This window comes from Camellia sinensis, chromosome 8 (genome assembly GCF_055761805.1).
Source record: "Camellia sinensis isolate YWXY chromosome 8, ASM5576180v1, whole genome shotgun sequence".
In the NCBI taxonomy this organism is placed as follows: Eukaryota; Viridiplantae; Streptophyta; class Magnoliopsida; order Ericales; family Theaceae; genus Camellia; species Camellia sinensis.
This window is the reverse complement of record NC_138968.1, coordinates 67,024,726-67,048,304: the sequence shown is the minus strand read 5'-3', so window position 1 is coordinate 67,048,304 and position 23,579 is coordinate 67,024,726. Positions and strand designations below refer to the sequence as shown.

General features: G+C 36.1%; 1 protein-coding gene and 1 long non-coding RNA gene across 3 annotated transcripts; both read right to left on the bottom strand.

The window, feature by feature from the left end:
• Positions 1 to 2,273: 2,273 nt before the first annotated feature.
• On the bottom strand, positions 2,274 to 3,718 carry LOC145796966 (uncharacterized). The gene is made up of 3 exons (XR_014337794.1): positions 3,428 to 3,718; positions 2,952 to 3,023; positions 2,274 to 2,716 (listed from the first exon to the last, which is right to left on the bottom strand). It is a non-coding gene; the product is annotated as an uncharacterized LOC145796966 (long non-coding RNA).
• Positions 3,719 to 14,408: 10,690 nt separating this feature from the next.
• LOC114311852 (DHHC-type zinc finger family protein) lies at positions 14,409 to 23,104 on the bottom strand. 2 transcript variants are annotated; one of them, XM_028258022.2, is made up of 7 exons: positions 22,728 to 23,104; positions 17,113 to 17,205; positions 16,861 to 16,962; positions 16,649 to 16,720; positions 15,071 to 15,169; positions 14,878 to 14,973; positions 14,409 to 14,787 (listed from the first exon to the last, which is right to left on the bottom strand). In XM_028258022.2, the coding sequence occupies exons 1-7, from the start codon at positions 22,998 to 23,000 to the stop codon at positions 14,692 to 14,694; spliced, it is 831 nt and encodes a 276-aa protein (XP_028113823.1). In that variant the 5' UTR covers positions 23,001 to 23,104; the 3' UTR covers positions 14,409 to 14,691. The 2 variants fall into 2 exon arrangements, with proteins under 2 accessions (XP_028113823.1, XP_028113824.1); XM_028258023.2 differs by lacking the exon at positions 16,861 to 16,962 and having other exon boundaries at positions 22,728 to 23,096.
• Between the last annotated feature and the right edge of the window lie 475 nt (positions 23,105 to 23,579).

Here is a 23,579-nt window from a genome sequence, read left to right as displayed (position 1 = left end):
GGATCTTTTATTTCACTTTTTCCTTCTCTCTCTCTCTCTCTCTCTAAAAGTTGTTCGTACTAGATTTCTTTGCTCTCTCTCTCTCTGGCTCTTGCAAAAATTTCTCTCGACACTCTAATCCGTAAGTCTCATAGTATACTTGCTTTGGGATAAAAGATAGAGCTCGAGAAGGTGGTCATTTCAATCTGAAAAGTTTAGATTTTTGTTGCTATTGATTTTGGCGTCATTCTTCATTCTCTTTCTTCTATTAAGGTAGGGATTTCTTTAACATTTTTGCATGTTCCTTAGCTTTGTTATGTGCTTTTGAGTAGAGAAATGTTTTAGGGTTAATTTGGGTTGGATTTGGTTGATTTGGGTTTGGATGTAGGATTATAAATGAGGGGTTTTCTTGGACATGATAATGGAATGGTTTGGTATGGAGAATTTGGGAAGTTTCTTTTAAAATGTGAAATGTTAAAAAGAATATTATTTGGGGTATTTAGAAATCTTTGGGCATTCATGATTTGAATAAATGATAAGGAAACTGTGGAGATTCGAAGTGATATTGTGATAATATCTGTTGTGTTGGAAGTGGAGTTAAACATGTATTGTTACTCCAAGCATTAAAATTTTATATTTATTTTTACCTCTTGAATTTATCTTTTGAAAAGAGATATCTATCTTGGATTATCGGTAGATGATGACTGTGATTGTGATAGAAATCACATGAGGACTAGGTTAATTTAAACCATTCGTTCATATATATTGCATTCGAACATAGTTTTATATTCATATATTGAAAATGTATCATTTTGAGAAAAATGAGTGAATACCTTAGAGAATCTAGTTAAGGATTGTGGTTGTGGTTATATCTATGTGGCCCTATGTCCTTGGTGAAAGTACAAATCAATTCATAAACCGATACTGGTAGAGACGTATCTAGAGATTACCAGTATTGTGCATCCACTACCCTGTTTTCTATTTTAGAAAGTATCGGTTTATGAATTGATTTGTATAGCATTGAATTGTTTAAAAGAGAAAATGTATTCTTTGGTAAATGACATTCATGTGCATTCACTATATGACTTTGTTAAGCATTATACAGTGTGTTAAATTAATCTCTATTGGGCTTTAGCTCACCCTATGTAAAAACTAACTTTCAGATGTTGATGGTATGTCTCTGCCAAGGACTTAACTTGGGAGAATCTCGGAGCCAAAGGCTCATTTATTTTTTATGTTTGTAAATATCTTTTGTACAAGTCTAGGACTTTTACATGGATTGGGTTTGACTCATTTTTGTTGTAACTATGCATCGTTTTGGAAATATGTAGCCATTAGGGCATGAACTTCTCTTTTATTCTCTTACTTTATATATATACTAGTGCATGCCCGTGCCTAAAGGCACGGTGCAAATAATGATGAGATCAAAATGTAATTAAATATAAAATTATTGGGTTAAAAAATAATTTATCTCATTTGTTGCTAAAAATTTAAAGTCAAAATATGAATGAAGGTCTGGTTAGTTTTGAAAAGTTTTTTATTAAAAAAACTTGAAAATATTTTTGGTTGTATATTTTGAAAATAAATATTTCCCAATCAACTATTTAAAGTACGGAAAGTAACGCAATCATAAACATTTAATTTTTATTAAAAAAACTTTATGACTCTAAAATATAAACTTCATATCAATGCAAACATTAAAAATAAAAGCACCCTTGCTATGCAAGTTAATAAAAAATTGTAAAGACAAAACAAAACATACAAACCAAGGTATTGTACATTTGTTAACACTCTATAATTCAAAAAAAATTACACCAAACAATGCACACCAGCCAATATTTTGCAATTCAAAAAAAAAAACAAATTAAAATTAAATACCAACCAATGCACACCAGCTATTGCTCTGCAATCTAAGAAAATTAAAATTGAAATACACACCAACCAGTGCTCTGCAATCTAAAAAAATTAATTTAAATACCAAGCAATGTACACCTACTGGTGCTACTGCTGCAAATCACATTGTAATAGTTCTTTGCAAATTATAAACTTGAAACTACGTGAGAAAAATTTAGAAAAAATAATAATAATTTAACTTGCCTACAAACAACCTGACATGAGAAAAATGTACTCCCAACACAACCTGACTCCAAGAAGATGTCGAACTTGGTTTAGTCAAAAGAAGTCAGTCTTGGAATCTCATGTTGTGTGGTGCACCCCCCTGCATGAATGTTGTCAAGTAACCTTGAAAGTAAAGGACACAAAAAATACTTGGATGTACTGTCTCACCCCATTCCTTCTGACAAATAAGTACTATAATTTCGTTCTAAAGGCCAACAAAACAACATTTACAATTGTAAAATTATCATCTTAAGAACTCTTGGTAAGCAGAATTACATAGTAGAAAGGACCCAAAAAAATTGACAATCTAGTAAAGGCACCAAGCCTGAACATATCAAAGAAGAAACAATCAACAAAAGCTAGTCAGGAGGACACAACAAAAATGTTTAAATACCAAATTTAGAAGCATTGGTGTTCATTCTTGTTACAGCATCCAACCTTCATTACAATCAGAAAAAGAATAATGAAAAAGAAACATACACTATCTGAGCAGCAGCAAGAGCCCTCACAGCATCAGAAGTGCCCATTTGAAATACTACCCGATTTCTTTCTTCATGGCAGGTCCTGAAAACAACATTCTCAGTTCCCTTCTCCACAATATCAGTAGTCCCAATCACCTCTGATAAGTAACAAATGAGATGAGTTCCAAAAATTTAAGCAGAAGAGCAGTACCATATTCTTATATTCCCCCAAATAATATAAACTACTACACAAATGCGGACATACACTTCTTATGGATTGATGCTCATTATAAAGATGCAATATTTTATAAAGATTCAAAAACAGATTCAAATATTAGCATTAAATTAGGAAAAAACAGCCACAAAGTTTGTGAAAATTAGAACTGAACTTACAATTTCTGGAGTAAAAGGAAAGTGATTGCTGAGAACAAAAAGAAACCTTCATTTAGTAATTTTGTCAAACACCTGTTGTGCAACAAAAGGAATTAGTTTGAAAACATTGAAAAAGGCATTGAGTGACAAATCTGAACATCGAGTTGGATGACATAAGAAACTGTAGATCGGAAAAAGAAAAACGAAAAGCCGTAATTGATTTACCTGATGAGAACAGAGTATGAGGCCCCAACAAAAAGAACAAAAAGTCAGTAGTTTGTTGAGATCTCTCTCTCTTCCTTATAGATATTGAATATACAGTTCAATATTAATGTATTTACATTTGATTGCGCAAGCAACATAAGTTTTTGATTAGCATTTTATGTTTCTAAAATGCTAAACCACTCAACAGAGTTCATCAAAGCAGTTTCGGTAAGAAGAAGAACAGGGAGCGAGAGAGAGAGATAAAGAGGGATGGAGGGGAGACGTGGACATACCTGAGCGGTTGAGAAACAGAGGATCCAAGGTGTGCTTTAGGATAATAACTAACATGTAATCATATAGGGATGGAGACGGAACCGAATCTGTGGTTGAAGGAGAGCAGTTTCGGGAAGAAGAAGAATAGGGAGGGAGGGAGAGAGAGAGAGAGAGAGAGAGAGAGATAAAGAGGGATGGGGGGGAGACGTGATTTGGCTGGAGTGCAGAGATAAAGATAGAAGGGTGGGGGAGACGTGGGCAAGGAGGAGGCTTAATGTTTGGGCGGGAAGATATATATTTAGGATTGATATAAAATTAAGGGGTGATCTGAGCCATCTATGTGAATATAAAAATGAATCATGACCCTTGAAATGTCCTAGTAGGACAATTGTGTCTAACATATTTTCAAAATCCGTTCTGCTTTATTATATAGATATATATATATGTATATATCTGTTACATGCAATAGATTCATAGTTTAGGATTAATGAATATATTAATACATGTGACATCAGTATTGTAATATTTTATAGAAATCATTGAAATCAAAGAATGTTCTGAGAAACGCTTGCAAGTTGCATGATTTAAAAATTTAAGTATGTTGTCTATATGTTGGGGGACGTTACATTAGCCCCAAGGTTATTTAAAATATAAACTAAAAATCCCCCCCCCCAAAAAAAAAAAGCTGCAAACTGCAGTAGATTTTTTCATTTTTCTGCTGAAGTGTTAGCACCTCAAAGAGGAATGTGGACACTCCAATGCAGTGGTGTGTTCAAGTATGTTTAAAACAGTGGAGTGTTGACGGTATGAGGCCCAAGTTTCGGCACCTCCAAGTAGTGTTGCACCTAGATCACTCAAGATCAGGCAGTGTTGACACGAGGAAGAGGTAGTGTCGACACCAGAAGGCAGAAGCTTCAAGAGGAAATAAAAGAATGCAAGTGTCAACCCTAGGAGGTCCAGTGTCGACACCTCATTCAGAAACTCAAAGTTTTGAAACACTTTTCTAACAGATCTGAACGCAAATGAACATTCCTATCAAAGTTTAGATCGGATTTCACTCAATCGATACAATGATTCACCAACCAAAGGATTTCAATAACAAAAATAATTAAACTAAACACATCCTATTGACTTATAGAGCACAAGTGTTACAATTATCTTTCCCTTACCCATCCTTTTTCATCCATTCACGTCACAAAGTTGTTGTCACCACCCTAGGGCCCTTCCCCGCCTTGCCCTTATCATTTTTCCCTTCATTTGAAACCATAGCATCTAGTTCAGACAACCAGTTTCAAACAAATGGAGGTTGTTCATATGCAAACCACCGAACAAATGGTGGTTTGGAAGTAAACCACTAAACAGATATTAGTGGTTTGAATGCAAACCACTGGATCAAATTTACGGAGATCGCAACGGAGGTGGCGACAGTGGGAAGGGATTGAGGTGGATAAAGGGTAAAGTTGTTATTAATTGGTGTGCTCAAAGAAAAAGAATAAAACTAAAATTTGGATTGAGGTGCTTAAAGAAATGGAGTGTCTAATAACAAATTTGGAGGGCACACTAATTCTATGTTTTCATTTTGTATGTTTCAACAAAAAATTTTTTTAAAGAATTCTTTTTTTATAGAAATATTTTTTCGAATAATATTTTTTTTGTTAATAAAAATACTTTTATTTAATTTTTTTACGTTTAGTTGTATTCTTGAAACTAATATATTAGTGGTTGTAGTAACGACGATGTAATTGTGAGGGGTGTGTGGCAAGGTAGAGATGGTGAAGCAACTCCAACGGAGGAGGCAAAAGGGCTAGATTAGCCATTTTTGCTAGTGAGATTGCATTTGTCTCTCTGTAACAGACTCTGCATCACAAGAGGCCTTTTGCCAATTTTCATTTTGGCTCCCATAAACAGCTGGTGTTCATTGCTAGGAAAAGGGTCTTCCCACCACTGTTCAGGTCCCTATCTATTCTTTGTTACTTCTCTGCTCTAGTCCATTGATCACATGTATGGCTCTCTTTCTCTATCCTTTCTCTTTGTTTCTTTTTCATATAAAAATATTATTTAAATATTTAATTTAATAATATATTTAAAAATAAATAAATATTTACGTCAACATTAGGTTCAACATGTCATAAATAAATAAAAAATTACTTATGTTTATATTATTATTATTATTATTATTATTTTAAATTTGTTAAGTTAGTTTGTTTGATTAGCTAAAATAAAAAAGTATTATTGGAGTGCACACTAGCCAAACTAGTTGGGCAAAATAAAAAGAATACTTTTATGTGTACATTTAATAGGCATTTTGCCTAAGAGCCTTGGAGTTACTCTAGTGTTAATACGATGGTGATGGCGGTGGCAACGATAGTGGTAGTGGTGATGACAGAGTGATGGAAATGATAGTAGTGTAATGATATTGAAAAGATTTTAATTCGCAAAGCGCTTTTCACCTTTTAAAAGTAAAAATATTTTTTGTCAAAATAAACTTATTTTCAATTAATCACATAAGATATTTTTAGTTGGCTTTTATTTTTTTGTTGTACTAAACGCGAAAAAACTAAATGGAGCACAGACAAATTTCTAATTTAGGGTACAGTTTCTCTTTAGTTGTTGGAAAAGAATGACTGGACCAATCGGAACAAGCGAACTTTGATGATTCAATATGTTCAATTTTTGAATTTCCACGTGTATGTTAGTCATAAAAAAATAAATTGGTTTAATAATTATAATCATATGATTTTATCATATTTATCTTTATATAAACAAACAATAAGCATGATTTTAATAAAATTATGGCTTGATTATCAAATCAGACTAATTTTTCAAAAATAATCTACACAAAAAAGAAGAATAAGGTACACTGGCTCTCCTAAGGTTTGAAAAATATATATAAATAATCTCATAGTTTTGACATAATTATATAAACTTTCTTTTAAAAAAGGCTAAAAGGATCGAAGATAAACAAAGAAAAATGTTCGTTTCAGCCTAAAAAAAAAGATACTATTTTTCTTATCCATACAACTGATGAAAAATTAATGAAAAGAAGGCCAAAGTATTATGTGAATTAGAATATTAATGGAACCTAATATAATTATACCAAAATTGTAGAACTTGTCCTATTTCCTTTAAATCTATCAGGAAATCGGTGTAATTTAAAAAAAAAAAAAAAACAGAATGACTAGTGTGCCACAGGCATTGGGCACTTTAGGGAAACTACATACAGAGATGTGTATGTATGAATACATTTATGATGAATGAGACATACCAGTGTCTCAAATATCCTATCATGATCTCCCTTCAACAGAAAAATAAATAAACAAATAAATCAGATCTGGAAACTCCAATTTGTAGTCAGATTGGAAAACTCAAAAAAAAAGAAAAAAAGAAAAGGTTCAAGTTCTCAGCATACTGAGCATAAATTGATAGTTCAATGCATAAAAAAGGCAATCTTCATTGGTGGAACCACATGCAATGACTGATTCTGGATTTAAATTTTGGTGGACAAAATGCACATATAACTTTTTATTTTTTAAAATTATTTTACTATTACTAGTATAATATACATAATTTTAACAATTTTTTGGAGTGCGACCGCACCCCCCACACTCCCTTAGATCAATCCACATGCCATTTAACACATCACATGAAGAGAAAACAAAACCAAACCCTTAAATAAATCAGCAAGACATTACAGTTATCTGCTATTTATCATCTGCAACAAAACCAATTCTCAGACAATTCATGAAAAACAATATTGCAATCACTCAAGTTATGTTGGTACACATGAATGGAATGGAAAGAGAATGAAACAAGAATAAAAATAAAATATAAAATTAAATAGAATGATATGCTTATTTTTATTTCACAGTTTGATTGTTGATTGAAATGACCATTCTTATCACCTTGTTTAGTTATGCTTATTAATTTAATGGAATAGTTTTTGTGTGTGTGTTGGTTTTGTGGGGGTGGGGTGGGGTGGGGTGCTAGTAGCCAAAGAGAAGAAAGGCCAACAAACACTACTTTAGGGACATAGAAAATATACAAAATGTATAATATGACTGAAGTGAGTCATGCTTAAACAATGCACTTTCTGTGCATTTTTTTTTTTTTTGGGTTTTAATACTAGTCTCGAGAATATACTATTTTAGTTGATTTTTTATTATTATTTTAACTTGACTAAAAAAGTTATATTTGAGATGATAATTGACTTTTTTTCTACTTGATTTGATGATTGTAAGAAAAAACATAAAATGATTATGATTTAAATGTAATATTTTATCTTATTATTATTTTAAATTATTTTATCTTTGTGGATTATTTTAGCCCAAACCTCATTTGCCAAACAGGGCCACTATATATGTAGCATTGTCGTTTTATGAGGCCTATCTTTAATTTGCAAAGAAAAATAAGGGATGCGTTTGATAAAGTTTTAGAATCAGCGTTTGATAAAGTTTTAGAATCATGATTTGATATGTTAGTGTATAATTGTTAATAGCTTTAATTGTATAACTTTAGCACTTTATTCTTTATGCTTTCGGTGGGCATCCAATGCATCATATTCTCTCTATAAAGAGAGTGCATTCTCTTTGTAATAGACACACATTTACAGACAAACAATTCATTGTCTCTCTCTCTCTCTCTCTCTTTATCCTCTCTCACTTTCTCAAACTATTATTTCATGGTATCAGAGCCCAGTGTTACATTTCTGGCAATTTTCGATTTTGGTGTTTAGTCCCATACACAGTGGCACTACATCAAACCGCTCGGAATTTCCTCACGATTCCAACGGCACCAAGCCCGACCTCAGAAAACCTTCCACGCGCCCACACGCGCCGCCTTTGTCCTCTGCGCGTCACCACTTCCGCCACCACTCTCACACGCGCCCGCACGCGCCATCTGTTGTTGCTCACTTCCGCCACGCGCCCACACGTCCGCGGCTGACGTCAGCCCTGCCTCTCCCGTATGCCGCGCCTGCTACTGTACGCCTCTCGTGCGCCGCTTCACTAGTGTGCACCCGCGTGCGCCAAAACAGCTACCGTGCGCCGCGCCTGCGCCTGACCGCTACCGTGCGCCGCCGCTTCCTGCTAACGTGTTCTTCCCTGCACTCTGCTAACGTGCGCCGCTGACATCTTTGCTGACATCATCTCTGTCCAGCATACCTTTCCTTGCTATTTTCGACCTTCCGGACTCACTAGTACACTCTGTTTTACCTAATTTTGCTCCTACAGGTCTATTCCTATTGCTTTAAACCCTACTCAACTAGTATTATGGATCGTCATGATGCCTCCCATCCTATTTCCGTTATTTTGAATGGTTCAAACTATGTTCTGTGGGCCCAAGCCATGTCCTCCTTCCTCAAAGGAAAGAAGCTCTGGCGAATTGTCACCGGGGATGTGACTAAACCGGTGAAAGACAGTGACACTAATGAAACTACTGTTCCTATTGCTACATTTGAAGACCGACTTGAGGAATAAGACAGTAAGAATTACCAAATCATTACCTGGTTTCGTAATACCTCTGTTACCTCTATCAATCTTCAGTTTGGTCGCTTTCAGCTTGACTCTGTAACTACTCCTGCAAAAGACATCTGGGATTTTTTGAAGGAACGATACCAGACTACTGGTCTTGCCCATCAATATCAACTTCAGAACCAACTTCACCGCATGCGCCAAGAATCCACTCAGTCCATTAATGACTTCCTTTCTCAAATGTACTCTGTTTGGGATCAGCTTGCTCTTTCAGAACCAACTTGGCATAACCACGAAGATGCTGTTTTATTTACTATTTATCGCAACCAGCAAAGATTGGTGCACTTTCTTATGGCTCTTACTTCCTCCTTTGAGCCTGTACGTGCCTCTCTGCTTCATCGCCATCCATTGCCCACTCTTGAACAAGCAATTTCTGAGTTGCTATCAGAGGAGACTCGTCTCGGTACTCTTCAAACTCATCATGTGGACTCTGTTCTTGCCACTCCTCCGTACCGGCCATCATTTACCTAGCGGACCACTGCTTGCCTCTATTGTCAGAATCGGGGCCTTCCTTCAACCCATCTCCTGGTCAATTGCCCCGTCAGATCCTGCCGCTACTGCAACAAACTTGGTCCTGGTCATCTGCAACAGGATTGTTTTCGCAATCCATCCCGATCATCCTCCAATAGCCACTCCTCTCGCGGTGGCTCTTCCGGGGAAGCTTTCATCGTTCCGGGAATCAGTCTCATCACACTGCTACTGCTGCTTTCGGGACTCAGTCTCATCACACTGTTGCTGCTGCTTCCGGGAATCAGTCTCCTCACACTGATGCTGCCGCCTCTGCAGGGTTCTCTGAGTCACTTGCTCCATCTACCCCTCGCTTTTCTCCGACGGATGTAGAGGCCATGCTCAAACAACTTCTCTCCCCATCTGGTACACCTCCTCCTACTGTTTTGTCTGTAATCCCAAGTAACTCTTCTTGGTATTTTGACTCTGCCTGTTGTAATCATATGACCTCCAGTTCTACTATCTTTTCTTCCTTCTCTTCATCTCCTCATATTCCCTCAATACATACTGCTGATGGTTCCCTCATGTCTGTCCGTCATGTTGGTACTGTTTCCACATCTTCTTTATCTATACCTCAAGTTTATCATATCCCTGCTCATACCTTAAACCTTATTTCCATTGGTCAATTATGTGAACTTGGTCTAACTATCACATTTTCTGCTACTGATTGTTTGGTACAGGACCCTCAAACGGGGCAGACTATTGGGATCGGCTGTAAGCATGGACGTCTCTATGAACTCATTCACCTTCATGTTCCTGCCTCTCCTCAGATTGCTGCTTCTACATCTACGTCCTCATTATCACCCTTTCATCTTTGGCATTGTCGCTTAGGGCATATTTCTGTTAATCGCTTAAAGTCTTTGGTTTCTAATGGACAGTTGGGTCATGTAATTCCCGATAATTTCGATTGTATACCCTGTCAACTTGCCAAACAACCTGCTTTATCATTTAATAAAAGTACTTCTGTTTCCCTTGCACCTTTTGATCTTATGCATTCGGATATTTGGGGGCCCTCCCCTACTACTACTATAGGGGGATCCCGCTATTTTGTTGTTTTTATTGATGATTTTTCCCGGTTTACTTGGCTTTTTCTCATGAAAAATAGGTCTGAACTTAAACACATTTATTATAGATTTGCCCAAATAGTCCACACCCAATTCTCCAAAGCCATCAAAATTTTTCGCTCTGACAATGCTATGGAATATCGGGATTCAAATTTCCTTTCCTTTCTTCAGCATCATGGTACACTGCCTCATCGTTCTTGTGCTGGCATGTCCCAGCAAAATGGCCGCGCTGAACGGAAACATAGGCATATTCTTGACACTACTCGCGCTCTCCTTCTCTCTTCTTCCTGCCCTGAAAACTTTTGGGGAGAAGCTGCCCTCACTGCTGTTTACACTATCAACTGTGCTCCTACCCCTGTCATCCATAATCAAACTCCCTTTGAACGTCTGCATGGCACTCCCCCTCCTTACGCCAATCTCCGGGTTTTTGGCTCTGCCTGCTTTGTTCTACTTCAATCCCATGAACACACCAAGCTTGAACCTCGTTCTCGTCTTTGTTGCTTTCTTGGGTATGGAATTGAACATGAAGGCTTTCGCTGTTGGGATCCTCTCTCTAAACGTCTTCGTATCTCCCGCCATGTCGTTTTCTGGGAGCACCAAATGTTTTCCTCGCTATCCTTCTTTCATTTACCCGCACTTTCCACTACTGTACTGTTTACTAATCCTCCCATAGATCTTTTCTCTGCTGATTTTGATACAAGTTCCTCCTTCATCGAGACGCCCTTGCTCACTCCTGATCCTGTCCAGCCTGCTCTCCCTGAAGGTCTACCTCTTATTGCCACACCTCCTTCTCCATCGGTTCTTCCTCTCACCGATCCTCCTACGGGTCGACCACACCAGGTAACTCAACCTCCTATCCATCTTCGTGATTATATTGTTGGATCTGCTGCCTTCTCTACTTATGAACCTACCTCCTATCGTGAGGCTTGTACTAATCCTCTTTGGCAGCAAGCTATGACTGATGAACTCCAGGCCTTGGACAAAGCTCATACTTGGGATCTTGTTGATCTTCCTCCTGGCAAGACTGCGATTGGCTGCAAATGGGTTTACAAAATCAAAACACATTCTGATGGCTCTATTGAACGCTACAAAGCTCGTCTTGTTGCCAAGGGTTTCAACCAGGAATATGGTATTGATTATGAGGAGACATTCTCTCCTGTTGCTCGGCTTACCTCTGTTCGCAGTTTACTTGCTGTTGCTGCTGCTCGCCACTGGGGGCTCTTTCAGATGGATGTCAAAAATGCTTTCCTCAATGGTCATCTTCTTGAGGAGGTCTACATGCAACCTCCACCTGGGTCCACTTTTCCACCTCATCAGGTTTGCAAACTACAGCGTGCTCTCTATGGCCTCAAGCAAGCGCCTCGTGCTTGGTTTGCTACGTTCAGTTCTACCATTCATGACTTCGGGTTCACCTCTAGCTCCTATGACTCTGCTCTTTTTATACGGACTACTTCTCATGGTACCACTCTTCTTCTTCTGTATGTGGATGACATGATTATCACTGGTAATGATGAAGCTGGTATTCTCCACCTCAAACAGTTTCTCCACCGACAGTTTGAGATGAAGGACCTTGGTATTCTTAACTACTTCTTAGGCCTTGAAGTCTCTCATGATTCTACTGGTTCCTATTTGTCCCAAGCCAAATATGCATCCGATCTTCTGGCTCGTGCTGGTCTTACTGATTGCAAAACTACCTCTACTCCAGTTGATCCTCAGATTCGTCTCACTCCTCTCGATGGGACTCTTCTCTCTGATGCTACTCTTTATCGCCAACTCGTCGGTAGTCTTGTCTATCTCACAGTAACTCGTCCTGACATTGCCTATACTGTTCACATTGTCAGTCAGTACATGTTGGCTCCTCGCACTCCCCACTATACTGCTCTACTCCGCATCCTTCGCTACCTCAAAGGCACTTTGTTCCATGGCCTTCACTTCTCTGTTTCCTCCTCTCTTGAACTGCGTGCCTTTTCCGATGCTGATTGGGCTGGGGATCCTACGGATCGACGCTCCACCACGGGATTCTGCTTCTTCTTAGGGGATTCTCTTCTTGCTTGGCGTAGCAAAAAACAATCCCTCACTGCCCACTCTAGCACCGAAGTTGAATACCGAGCTCTTGCTGATACTACTCAGGAATTTCTCTGGCTTCGCTGGCTCCTTGCTGATATGGGTGTTTCTTCTTCTGATCTTACCCCTCTCTATTGTGACAATCAGAGTGCCATTCAGATTGCTCACAATGATGTTTTTCATGATCGCACCAAACATATTAAGATTGATTGCCATTTCATTCGCCAACATGTTACTTGTGGTACTGTTCATCTTCTCCCTATTGCTTCAGTCGATCAACCCGCTGATATCTTCACTAAGGTTCATCCTCCTGGCCGCTTCAATGATCTTGTTTCCAAACTCAACTTGGTTGATGCTTTCCCTCCTTGAGTTTGCAGGGGGATGTTAGTGTATAATTGTTAATAGCTTTAATTGTATAACTTTAACACTTTATTCTTTATGCTTTCGGCGGGCATCCAATGTATCATATTCTCTCTATAAAGAGAGTGCATTCTCTTTGTAATAGACACACATTTACAGACAAACAATTCATTGTCTCTCTCTCTCTCTCTATCCTCTCTCACTTTCTCAAACTATTATTTCATGATAATAGAATTGTATTTTGAATTTGTAAATTTTGAAATTATGATTTGAAAAGAAAAAATTTGTTTAGTAATGAATTTTAAAAAGAGTTTCAAATTTTTTATGAAGAGAAAAATTGTTTGGTTATAAGTTTTGAAAATAATTTTCAAAACTTAATTCAAAAACTTATAATTCATAACCAAATACACAACTCAAAACTCTATTGAAAATTATATTCGAAATTCAAAACCAAACTCTTTTTAAAATTCAATTCAAAAAAATAATTTGTCATTTTAGTCTAAAAAAACAATTTGTATATTTAAAAAATATCAAAAACAAATATAATTTTTTTTTCTCCAAATAACAGGTCGTGATTAGCAATTGCTAAAAAAAAAAAATTGTACTATTCCGATCGACCGGCTGAGTAAATAAAAAATTCAATAATTGTCTGCTTCACTAAATATGTTTTCAAAATATATTTTGAAATTGAGTTGGAATCATGATGTAAAAACTCAAACCAAACACAACATTCAAATATAAGAGATTAATTTTTGAAAGCTCTACAAAACACAGCCAAGTATTCCCACTTTTTATTGAAATAATGATTTCAATAGAATGACTTACGGAAAAACGTAACAAACAAAATGGGAATACAAAACTACAACCAACATTCTATTCCATTGTACAAATGGGCTATCACAATACAATACAAATCTTATGATGCAAACAAGTAAAGAAAACAATTCGTTTTCAAAATTTAACCAGTTTTACAATGTTTTTAAGCTTAATTTGTTGAGCCAAACACGAGTCAAGTTTGGATAAGCACAATTCATTTTACAACTTTATTAATACTATACCAGTATTTATATTTTACCTGTTTAAACTCCACACAAATGGTAGATTGGCAAAAGCTAATACTCCTACTTCAAGATGGTGAAATAACAACAATTCAGCTCTACCATATCGAAGTATCAAAAAACAAAAACACAAGACTTCTGCTAAAATGGGGACTTGCGGAGGGCAAGATGTACACCTTATATTATTTCTCGATAGGCTGTTTTCACCCTATCCCTTTCAATTAAAGAATATGTGCATCACAAATATATTATAAAAATAAAATAAAATAAAATAAAAAAGAAGAAGAAGAAGGAGAAGAAGAAGAGAGGAATATTTCTCTATATAGGTACACTCAGGTGGAAATGGAAATGTCTCTGAAGATTAGTCACATATACCACACCAAGCATGAAATAGAGAGCAATCTACATATCTTGACTATGGAACCAAAATTAAACTGGGTGACTGATTATTGATCAGATGAACAAAATTAGTAAAACGAATGGCTTACATATATAAACAATATACACAAAAACACCCTCCGTGACATTTTTCTAAATAAAAGAAAAGAAAAGAAAAGAGAAAGAGAGAGAGAGAGAAAGAGAGAGAAAGAAATGCCTTGAGCAAAAGCATACGAACTGCGCTTACAAATTATATATAAGGTAAATTTATCAGGTAATCAAGGATGAGAAGCCAAAAAAAAAATCTAGGTAGAGGCAAAAAAGGTCACGAGCTATCACGTATAGTAGGAAAGGTAATCCCATCTTTTATATGGTTTACTGCAGTGGGGCATAACCAATTCAGCATGTTTGGACCTAATACCTGATCAGAATGAACATGAGTTACCCAAATACATAAACATATAGATATATATGTATATATATATAGAGAGAGAGAGAGAGAGAGAGATACCAAGGTAATATTTTTGTAGATGCCAACATTATAAGGATGACGATAGCTTTGTCCAGATTTCCTAGCCAACCATGCTGCTCTTATTGCTTCATAATACTGGTAAAAGAAGAAAATTCCCAAATCCTTATCAATGAAATAATTAAAAAAAGTAAAAATCGATCTTGTGTCTCCAATGTTGAAACACACAAGTTACCTCTATGGTCGTCATATTATGAAGGATGAGGTAGATATGCCAGCCAAGGAGAGTTCCCAGTGTCAAGCTCAAGCCAACAATTATCACCCCAGAAATAAACTGAAAATTTCACTGCTTTTAGAATGTTCTGAAACATTTAAATCATCTCAAATAACATTTAAAAGGTGAAACAAGTGAGAACACAAAGTGAATTGAATGAAAAGTTTGATGGCTCGTGCAAATTCAAATAATCAATCAGCAAACTCCTGAAAGTCTCAATCAACTAATTCAAAGATTAAGCTCAATTTGGTTACCGTGATAAGAGAACACCAAAACAGGAGGGGAATAAGCGAAGAGACAATGGTCAAAAACCTGCATTTTCCTGAACCTGCTGCGAAACTAAGCATCAATCCTGTTTGGTTTCATTTTATTTTATTTTATTTTTTGTGTTTCAGAAACAAAAATAATGAAAAGTTCAAAAACACCCCTTGTTTTTATTTTTAAACGGAAACAGTATTCAAAATTTTGAAAACTACTTTTTGGTGTCTCCTAGAAAAACTGTGTTTGGTAGAACTTTGGAAACGTGATTCCACACCTTGGTTTGAGTGTTGTGTTTGGTTAGAATTTTCAAAAATTGATTCCACCCACCTCTGAAAACACGTCTACCCAGTCATCCTCCCGGTCGTCTAGCCGGTTGACCAAAACAGTGTTTTTTTTTTTTTTGGTTGACAATTGGCACATGTTATTTTTTATATTTTAAATAAAAAATATTTTCAAAATTTTTAAAAAAATTTTATGAACTTTGAATAGAATTTTGAGTTATGTGTTTGGTTATGAGTTGTAAGTTTTTAAATCAAATATCATGTCATATCAAAAATTCTGAACTCAATTCAAAACTCATAACCAAACAAATTTTCCACTCAAATCATAATTCCAAAACTCACAAACTTAAAATACAACTCTATTCTCAAATCATAATTCTAAAACTCTACCAAACGCTATGTTTTTTAAAAAAATTCCTGAAAACAATTCAGCAAACAAGTTTTTAGTAATTTTCAGAAAATGAAAATAGAAAATAAAAAATAGAAAATGAAAGGTTAAACAGGTATGTGCTTAACCTCAATTGTAGATCAGTAAAAGTCTGGATTGAAATCTAAACAAAATCAAAATTTGAAGATGACTTCAAACCCTACAAACTGAATCTCCTTGTCATTTCAAAAGTTGCTTAGAAATTGAGATACATAATTCCCGTCAAATTTTAATCAGTGAACTGCATCTAAGGGTTCTAAAAGAGAAATTCTACGAATTCAGAAAACACAAAACAACTTTAATAACCAAACAGTTCCCAAAACTTTAGTGTCTGCTATATAGTATGTTAAAGTTTAAACTATATAAACTTGGTACCACACTGTTCAGTTTTTGTGCCAGATGAAGTCTTTAATCAATAACTCAGGGACTAAACTCCTTTAAATGTGTATCAGAAAGAAAGAAAGCTTAGCCAAAATAACTGATCAAAGATTCACCTCGGTGAAAAAATTGAAACAAGCCATTGCAAAAAGTATTGCATAAAATAGTTATAATGATTAAATGCTGACTTACGTAAAAGATCTTGAGGGAAACCATTCCAGAGAAATTCCAATCCTTCTGAACTGTGCAGCTTACTAGAACAACCTAAGCATGTCAAAGCCTCATGTCATAATTTGAAGCAAGTTGATGATATTATTAACAATATCCACACACACAATAAATAAATAATAATAGTAATAGTAAAAAAAAAAAAAAAAAAGACAATGGGACCATGGCAAACCTACCGAAGAATAAATGCTTGCCATAGTTGCATACAACACAAGGACAATAAAGGCCTTGTAGTTCCTAAGACCAACACAATTATTTATCCACATACAGTGATGATCCTGCATGCAGTTTTTACTGTGAGAAAAGATACAAGAGTCATAAGGCAACAAATTGCACGTCTAGTTGAGTGACAACAAGAAGTTATATATCATTTAGCTATTTTATAAAAATAAATTAATTAATTAATTAAAAAATGAAAGAACACCTACCATCCTCAAAATACACCTTCTACAAGACCGACAATGATGAGTCCTGGGAGGCTTGTATGAAGAACACTTGTCACACTGACTCAGCCGCGTGCCCTGTAAACCATGCATGTCTGCCACGTTACTTATAAATCAGTGGCACATGGATGTTAAGCACGTAATTTGAAACAAAACTCTTGGAGGCTCTATGAATTTAATTTCTCAATGCAAACCGATGATTTGACTTTTCCCAACCATCAAACTTCTAATAATCTTGTACACTCCAAATACCAAAAAATAAAAAAATAAAATCCAAACAAACTCTTAATATGAGCTATTCTACATTGTTTAAGTTGTCTAACATTATTACCCTAACTTTCAAGCATATGGGTGATATTACAATGAAATTTGGAATCTAAAAAATTACAATGAAGTTTGGAATCCTACCACTGTTTGAACTTTTAAAAAAAGCTTGGCATCTTCACAATATAATCACATAGGATGCTTGAAAATTCAGATAAACTCATCAGGGTTTATTGTATAATCATTTGTGTCAAATATTGCTTTTGAAACCTCTTATTTGATGAATGGCCACTTTAGCCCAATGGTATAAACAATCGATGCCAACTGTGCATGAAAACAATAGTCAACAAGTATAAACCTAATTTGAACACCAGAAGATCCCCCACCAACCTCCCTCTGTGTGGCGGTGAACTCTTCTCACCAAATAAACAATATTCAACAAGCTCAAACCTAATTTGAAGATCCCACCACCAACCTCCCATCATGGGGTGGCAAACTCTCTCCTGCTTTGTCAAAACTTGATTCCTTCCCATATATCATTTACATTCTCATACATTTCACACCACCCACTCATAGCTTGGAAATAAGATTGACCTAAAATAGATAACATGCTTAAGAAATTATGTAACTAGTTTACAAAATAGAATCCAAATTTGGCATCTAACTTACATCATCCATATCTACATGTTAGTTTACCTTTTTGAAAATTTCCTGAAATGCCTCTCTATATTTGAAATAGAGTGGTTGTAGTTTGTGCTGATCTTCAAAATTTCCTAGAACCTTATTTCAATGATTGTAGAGAGGCATAAACTTAAAAGCAACAAACTCTAATGTCATTCTAGGTGGTTGTGCTTAACTCAGCGTGTTTTGTAGAACCATGTGACAGCTAACAGCTAAACATGGATACCATTCACATCTGAAGGAAAACAACCAACGGCCTCAAATATCATAAGATAGGACACAAACACTGGACAAGGATGCAAGAAGGCATGGAGTCATTGTGACATTGAGTTCTGTTAAAACAAGACAGTTATGGCCGAGGTTTGGGAGATCTGCACGGAGACGAGAACAAGAGGACAAGGAGACATTGTGATGCTGCGAAAGGTTATGGCATAGGTATGGGGTCTGTATGTGTGATGTATGAATCTACAAATATATTCCTGCATAAGCACATGCCAACTTTACAAAAACTAAATAAACTTATGATAACTAAAGACTAGTAAGAACACGACTCTTAGAAGTCTATATATTTTATATCAAGTGAGTAATGGGTTAAGAACAAATTTAGGTATACTAAAGACTAGTAAAATAGGATCCTACGCAATGGGTTAAGCACAACAATTATCCTAGCACAATAAATATGACACAACCGTGCCCACTGAACTCTTGCACAGTGAACATAGATGTTTTGAGATTTATAAGAAGAGAGAAAAAGACGGATTGAGTAATCTCAGCTCTCCATAACAGGATCATACTTGCCCACTGAGCTCTTGCACAGTGAATATAGATGTTTTGAGATTTAAAAGAGAAAAAGAGGAATGGAGAAATCTCACCTCATCATAACAAGTCTCTTTTGCATTATAAGGAAGCACTTTCCAATAACCCATTAAAGAGAAGTTTTTGGTGGTGGAGGGGTTTGGCTAGATAAGTTCCTTTTGACAACGAAGTTATGGTTTCTAGTTTTTACGTTCTGTTATATAGACTCTTTTACTTCCCCCAGTACTCCTCTGTCCACCGGATATGATGAGGGGAAGAGTATAGGATATGAGTACGACATCCATACTCAATTTAGACACTTGGATCCTCTAATTTTATATTATGTTTGAAAAAGACAACACTCACATTTTCTAGTCAAGAAATATTTTAGGTTTTCATATGAATGGGAGATTAAATTTCATATTATCTATATTTCTAAATAATTTATAGCATCTTATCTAAAAAATTTATATAATATGTAATATATAGATGTGTCCCCACCATACCTAACTCTTGGATGCATATCATAGTATATCCTAAAATTTGGGTTTAGGAACATCTAATGCTTGGACACACATCCTCACCTGATACTCATACCCGAGTTCGTGTAACATAGGTTTTTGGTACAAAGGCAGATGTCACTAACTTCCCTCCACCTTATATGAATTAGAGTTATGTATGGTAAACTTACTACCCTCCTCGACTTCCTCTTGTTACAATTCAAAGAACCATATGCTTCCAACTAATAATGGTGTATCTTTCCCCCTCTAACTCTTCAAGCGTCAAAGGCTTCGTACGTTCCACAGTTGCCAAAACCATCTCACACAAAAGCTTCAAAAGATCTTTGAGACGTGGCTCCACACAAACTGACTCCTTAATGCACCCCTTCTTTGTCCTTTATTAGGGCTAAATCCCAACACTTAGGCCAAGTTTGGGAAGATCCAAAAAAGCCAAAAAGCCAAAAAGTTACTCAAAAAGCTAAAAAGTTAACACTATTCACCAAAAGTCAACAATTACGGCTGCACAACTCTCAATTCAAATTTTTCCCTACAAATCAATTTTTACAATTTTTTATTACACATTTTTCAATAAAAAGTCAAAAAGTTAACCCAAACATTCATATTTTCAACCTCAATTTTTTAGTCCAAAAAGACAAAAAGTGCACTTTTTTAGTCTTCCCAAACTTGGCCTTATTAATCTCGCTGACAATCCCCATCCCTATTACCCTAAACCAAATTGGCCCCAACATTTGTCTCCATCTACTAGAACCACAACAATAGAGCTTTTTATCTTTTCCAAACTATGACAAGCCACCATTGATTGAAACCTCCTATTCTTGAAGTGGAAGATACCAATCCCTCACCTTCATGTTCTAAAATTGCATTGACCCCTACCCAACCTCTGGAGTGAATCTAAATCCTACTCCCTTTGTTGAGATGTCTAAATCCTACTCCTTGCCATTCACCATTGATCCTTGCACCAAATGGCTACCATCGACACTCTTTTCTACCATACCTCCCAAACTAATCTCATCCCGATCAGTGACAAAGGTGAAAACCCCTTTGCACAATAACTGGACTCCACCGTAACTTCAGGCTTTAACACAAATGGATTGGCATTTAACATCTAGCTTCCGAGAACCTAACTCATGGTCAAACTAAAAAGCAAGACAGATTTCTCCAAAACAGAAGATGGTGATGAAATGACCTGAATCTAGGCCACCCCACCCTTACTCTCCTGAACAACTTTGGTAATGAGAAAGTGACATTGGCAGAAGACACATGAGAATGTATAATGCTCCTGGCCCACCTATAAATCTGTCTCTCAAGCATCTCTCTCGGCCCAAAGCTTATTCAAATGCCCATGGAAGGGTCCCTCTATAAGGAGCCTCACACTATCCCAGACATCCACAAATCAAGGGCCCTTCTATAAGGAGCCTCACACTATCCCATACATCCACAAATCTAGCTTGACAAGGTTCTAAAGCCTTCTACACCTGGCCACGCCAACCCCTCACCATTGCAAGCCTTCCATTAATCCCCTCATCACGTGTGAAAACCTAGAAAAGCATTCCACCCTTCGATCACGAGCTTTTTAAGCGTGCACAAGAATTGCCTCCTTCCCCTCTTCTTTGATAGCTCTGATGTCAACACTGCCCAAATTAGTTTCACAAACGAAATCATGAGTACTTTTTTCAGCGTTAATGACCATATCCTTAACATAAATCGTTAATCTAGCCAACTCACTCCATAGACCACACTTTCTTCCTCTTACAATCTCAACTCTACTGAAGATTACTTGCCTCCACCTTTTTTGGACCTAGAAACAACACAAACTCTATAAAACTAACTAATCAATCCACTCTAAGACCAACTTAGCATCCCTTACCGGTGTTTTAGTTTATTAAGTTGTCCCATCATATGCCAGCCAAAAAACTCAACACTAGGTTGTCAAAAGTGAAAACTCCCTCCTCAACCCATGCACCCTGAATCTCATGCCACCCACCTCTTAACATCTTATGAGGCCACTCCAAATTATCATTGACTATAAACAAGCTCTGACTAAGACAAACATCTCTGGTGACCACCTAAACCAATATGGAGTAGCACCGATGCGACTCACGTCCACCCATCACCAAATACTGACCCTCTAGTATGCAAACTTTCTCCTACATAAGTAAATTCCAAGCCTTCACCTCAATAGACTCCCACCCCTATTAAGCTTGCTCCAAATTTTTACTAGCCTACTACTTCCCATCAAGCTCCCGAAGAAACCTTGCCTATGAAACCCTAGAGATAAAACAACTTCTTACCCAAACAACTAACTTCAAAACCTAGCAACGTGAGAGATCTTTGAAGATCTCACCCACACTCCACCACCATGACGTTATTCTCACCCATGCCATCTCAAATAAGAATGACCGTCTGCTGCCATAGTTGAACAATCCCATGCATCCTTCATCAAAAGTCCTCATCACCAATATGCAAGTACTTAGTTTGCTAATGAGCCCTAACCAAAATAGAAGAAAGAAACAGAAAAGACATAAAAGAGAGAAGGAAAATCAAGGAAATCAAAGGAAAAAAACAAAGGGTTTCAAACAAAACCCTAAAATAATTGCATGAGAAAGACTGGGGATCTTGCATCCCTGTCCAAGTCAATTAAAGATTCGATGCTATAGTTCAAAAGATGGTCATATGGCATTAAATGTCAGTGAGGTTCCTCTCACATACCCAAACAAGAGTTGTAAGGAAATAGTTTACTAGCTTGTGAAAGAAACCCCAAATTGCCAGTTTATTGGAATTGGACCATAAAACAGTGATGATTATGGCCATATGGCTTCCATTGCATATAGCAAATACCCATTTATTTCATGTAAAATGCATCTGCCATGCTCTTCTGCACAGTCATTTATCATGAAAACTCTTTCATTGGTTTCCACCAAAAAAAGAAACAATTTTCAATACCATTTTATTTAAATCACCTCGTAAAAGCCCGATTAGCAATTCAAGCGCCAACAAAATTTATAGTCTTCCCGTGCATATACTTTCTTAGAAAAGTTAAATGATATCAAAGCTCAATTAATTAACCTAACCATGGGATTATGCTTTTAAATCCCCTGCCAACCATTAAAATGCATACATACATACATATAAATATATAATACACAGCTACATTCATATCAATATTCACATACAATTTCACAAAAATTCCAGGGTTTGTCATTGAATCCAAACACAATACATATAAAACTTCATAGCTTCAATCAAAAAATAGAATACAAATGATTTTCAAATCATTATCCAAAACCAATAAACACAAATATCACTTTAAAAAATAAAAACAAAAAAAAAAATACTTACAGTTTTCTTGGAGTCTTGATCTGAAAGCTCAGAATCTTCAACATCAGGGACGTATGCAGATGGGACGCCACCTGGGTCGGTGAGAACACAGACGAGGAAAGAGAAAAGAGAGAAACAAGCCAAGTAAGTGAAGATCAGAGCGTTCAATGAACCAGCCGAGCTCTGCAACCCTAACCAATCTTCAAGGAAAACGAAGATTGTGATGTAGTAAACAAAACCCAGTACAAGAAACACGGAAAAAACTGGAATTGATACAAATCTTGCGCACTTCATTGATTATCTCTCCGCTTTGATGAAGAGGACTCGAAGGCTTCAGAAACTACTTCTCACAAGTCAATTAATTGAAATCTTGTGTACATTCGTTTGGGAGTAACATACATACAAAAAGGGTAATTTTGACGTGGATTGATTTTTAATTTTTTAATTATTTTAATATGGGGTTAAAAAATTTTATTTGAAATAAGTTTTTTTTAATTTTTTAATTTTTGTGAGAGAAGAATAAAATAATTATAATTTAGATGTGACATTTTGTCTTATTAGTTTCTTGACCTATTTTGTCTTTTTGTGACTAAAATAACATCAAAACCACATGCCAAACATAGTTATAATCTTCAAACTTTATGTAGTTTCAAAATAAAATATTTATATAGTTCCAAAATAAAATATTTATATTAATAAGTTTTATATATTTTTAATTGTTACTAAAAAAATTTATGTTTCTTAGCCTCCATTTGGGAAGTGTGTTGGCTTTTTGGATTTTTTTGACTATATGAGCCTGGGCTCAAAAGCTTAGTTTGGGAAGGGCTTTTGACTTTTTGACTTTTTTTGTGAAAGAAGAGTGTAATGATTATG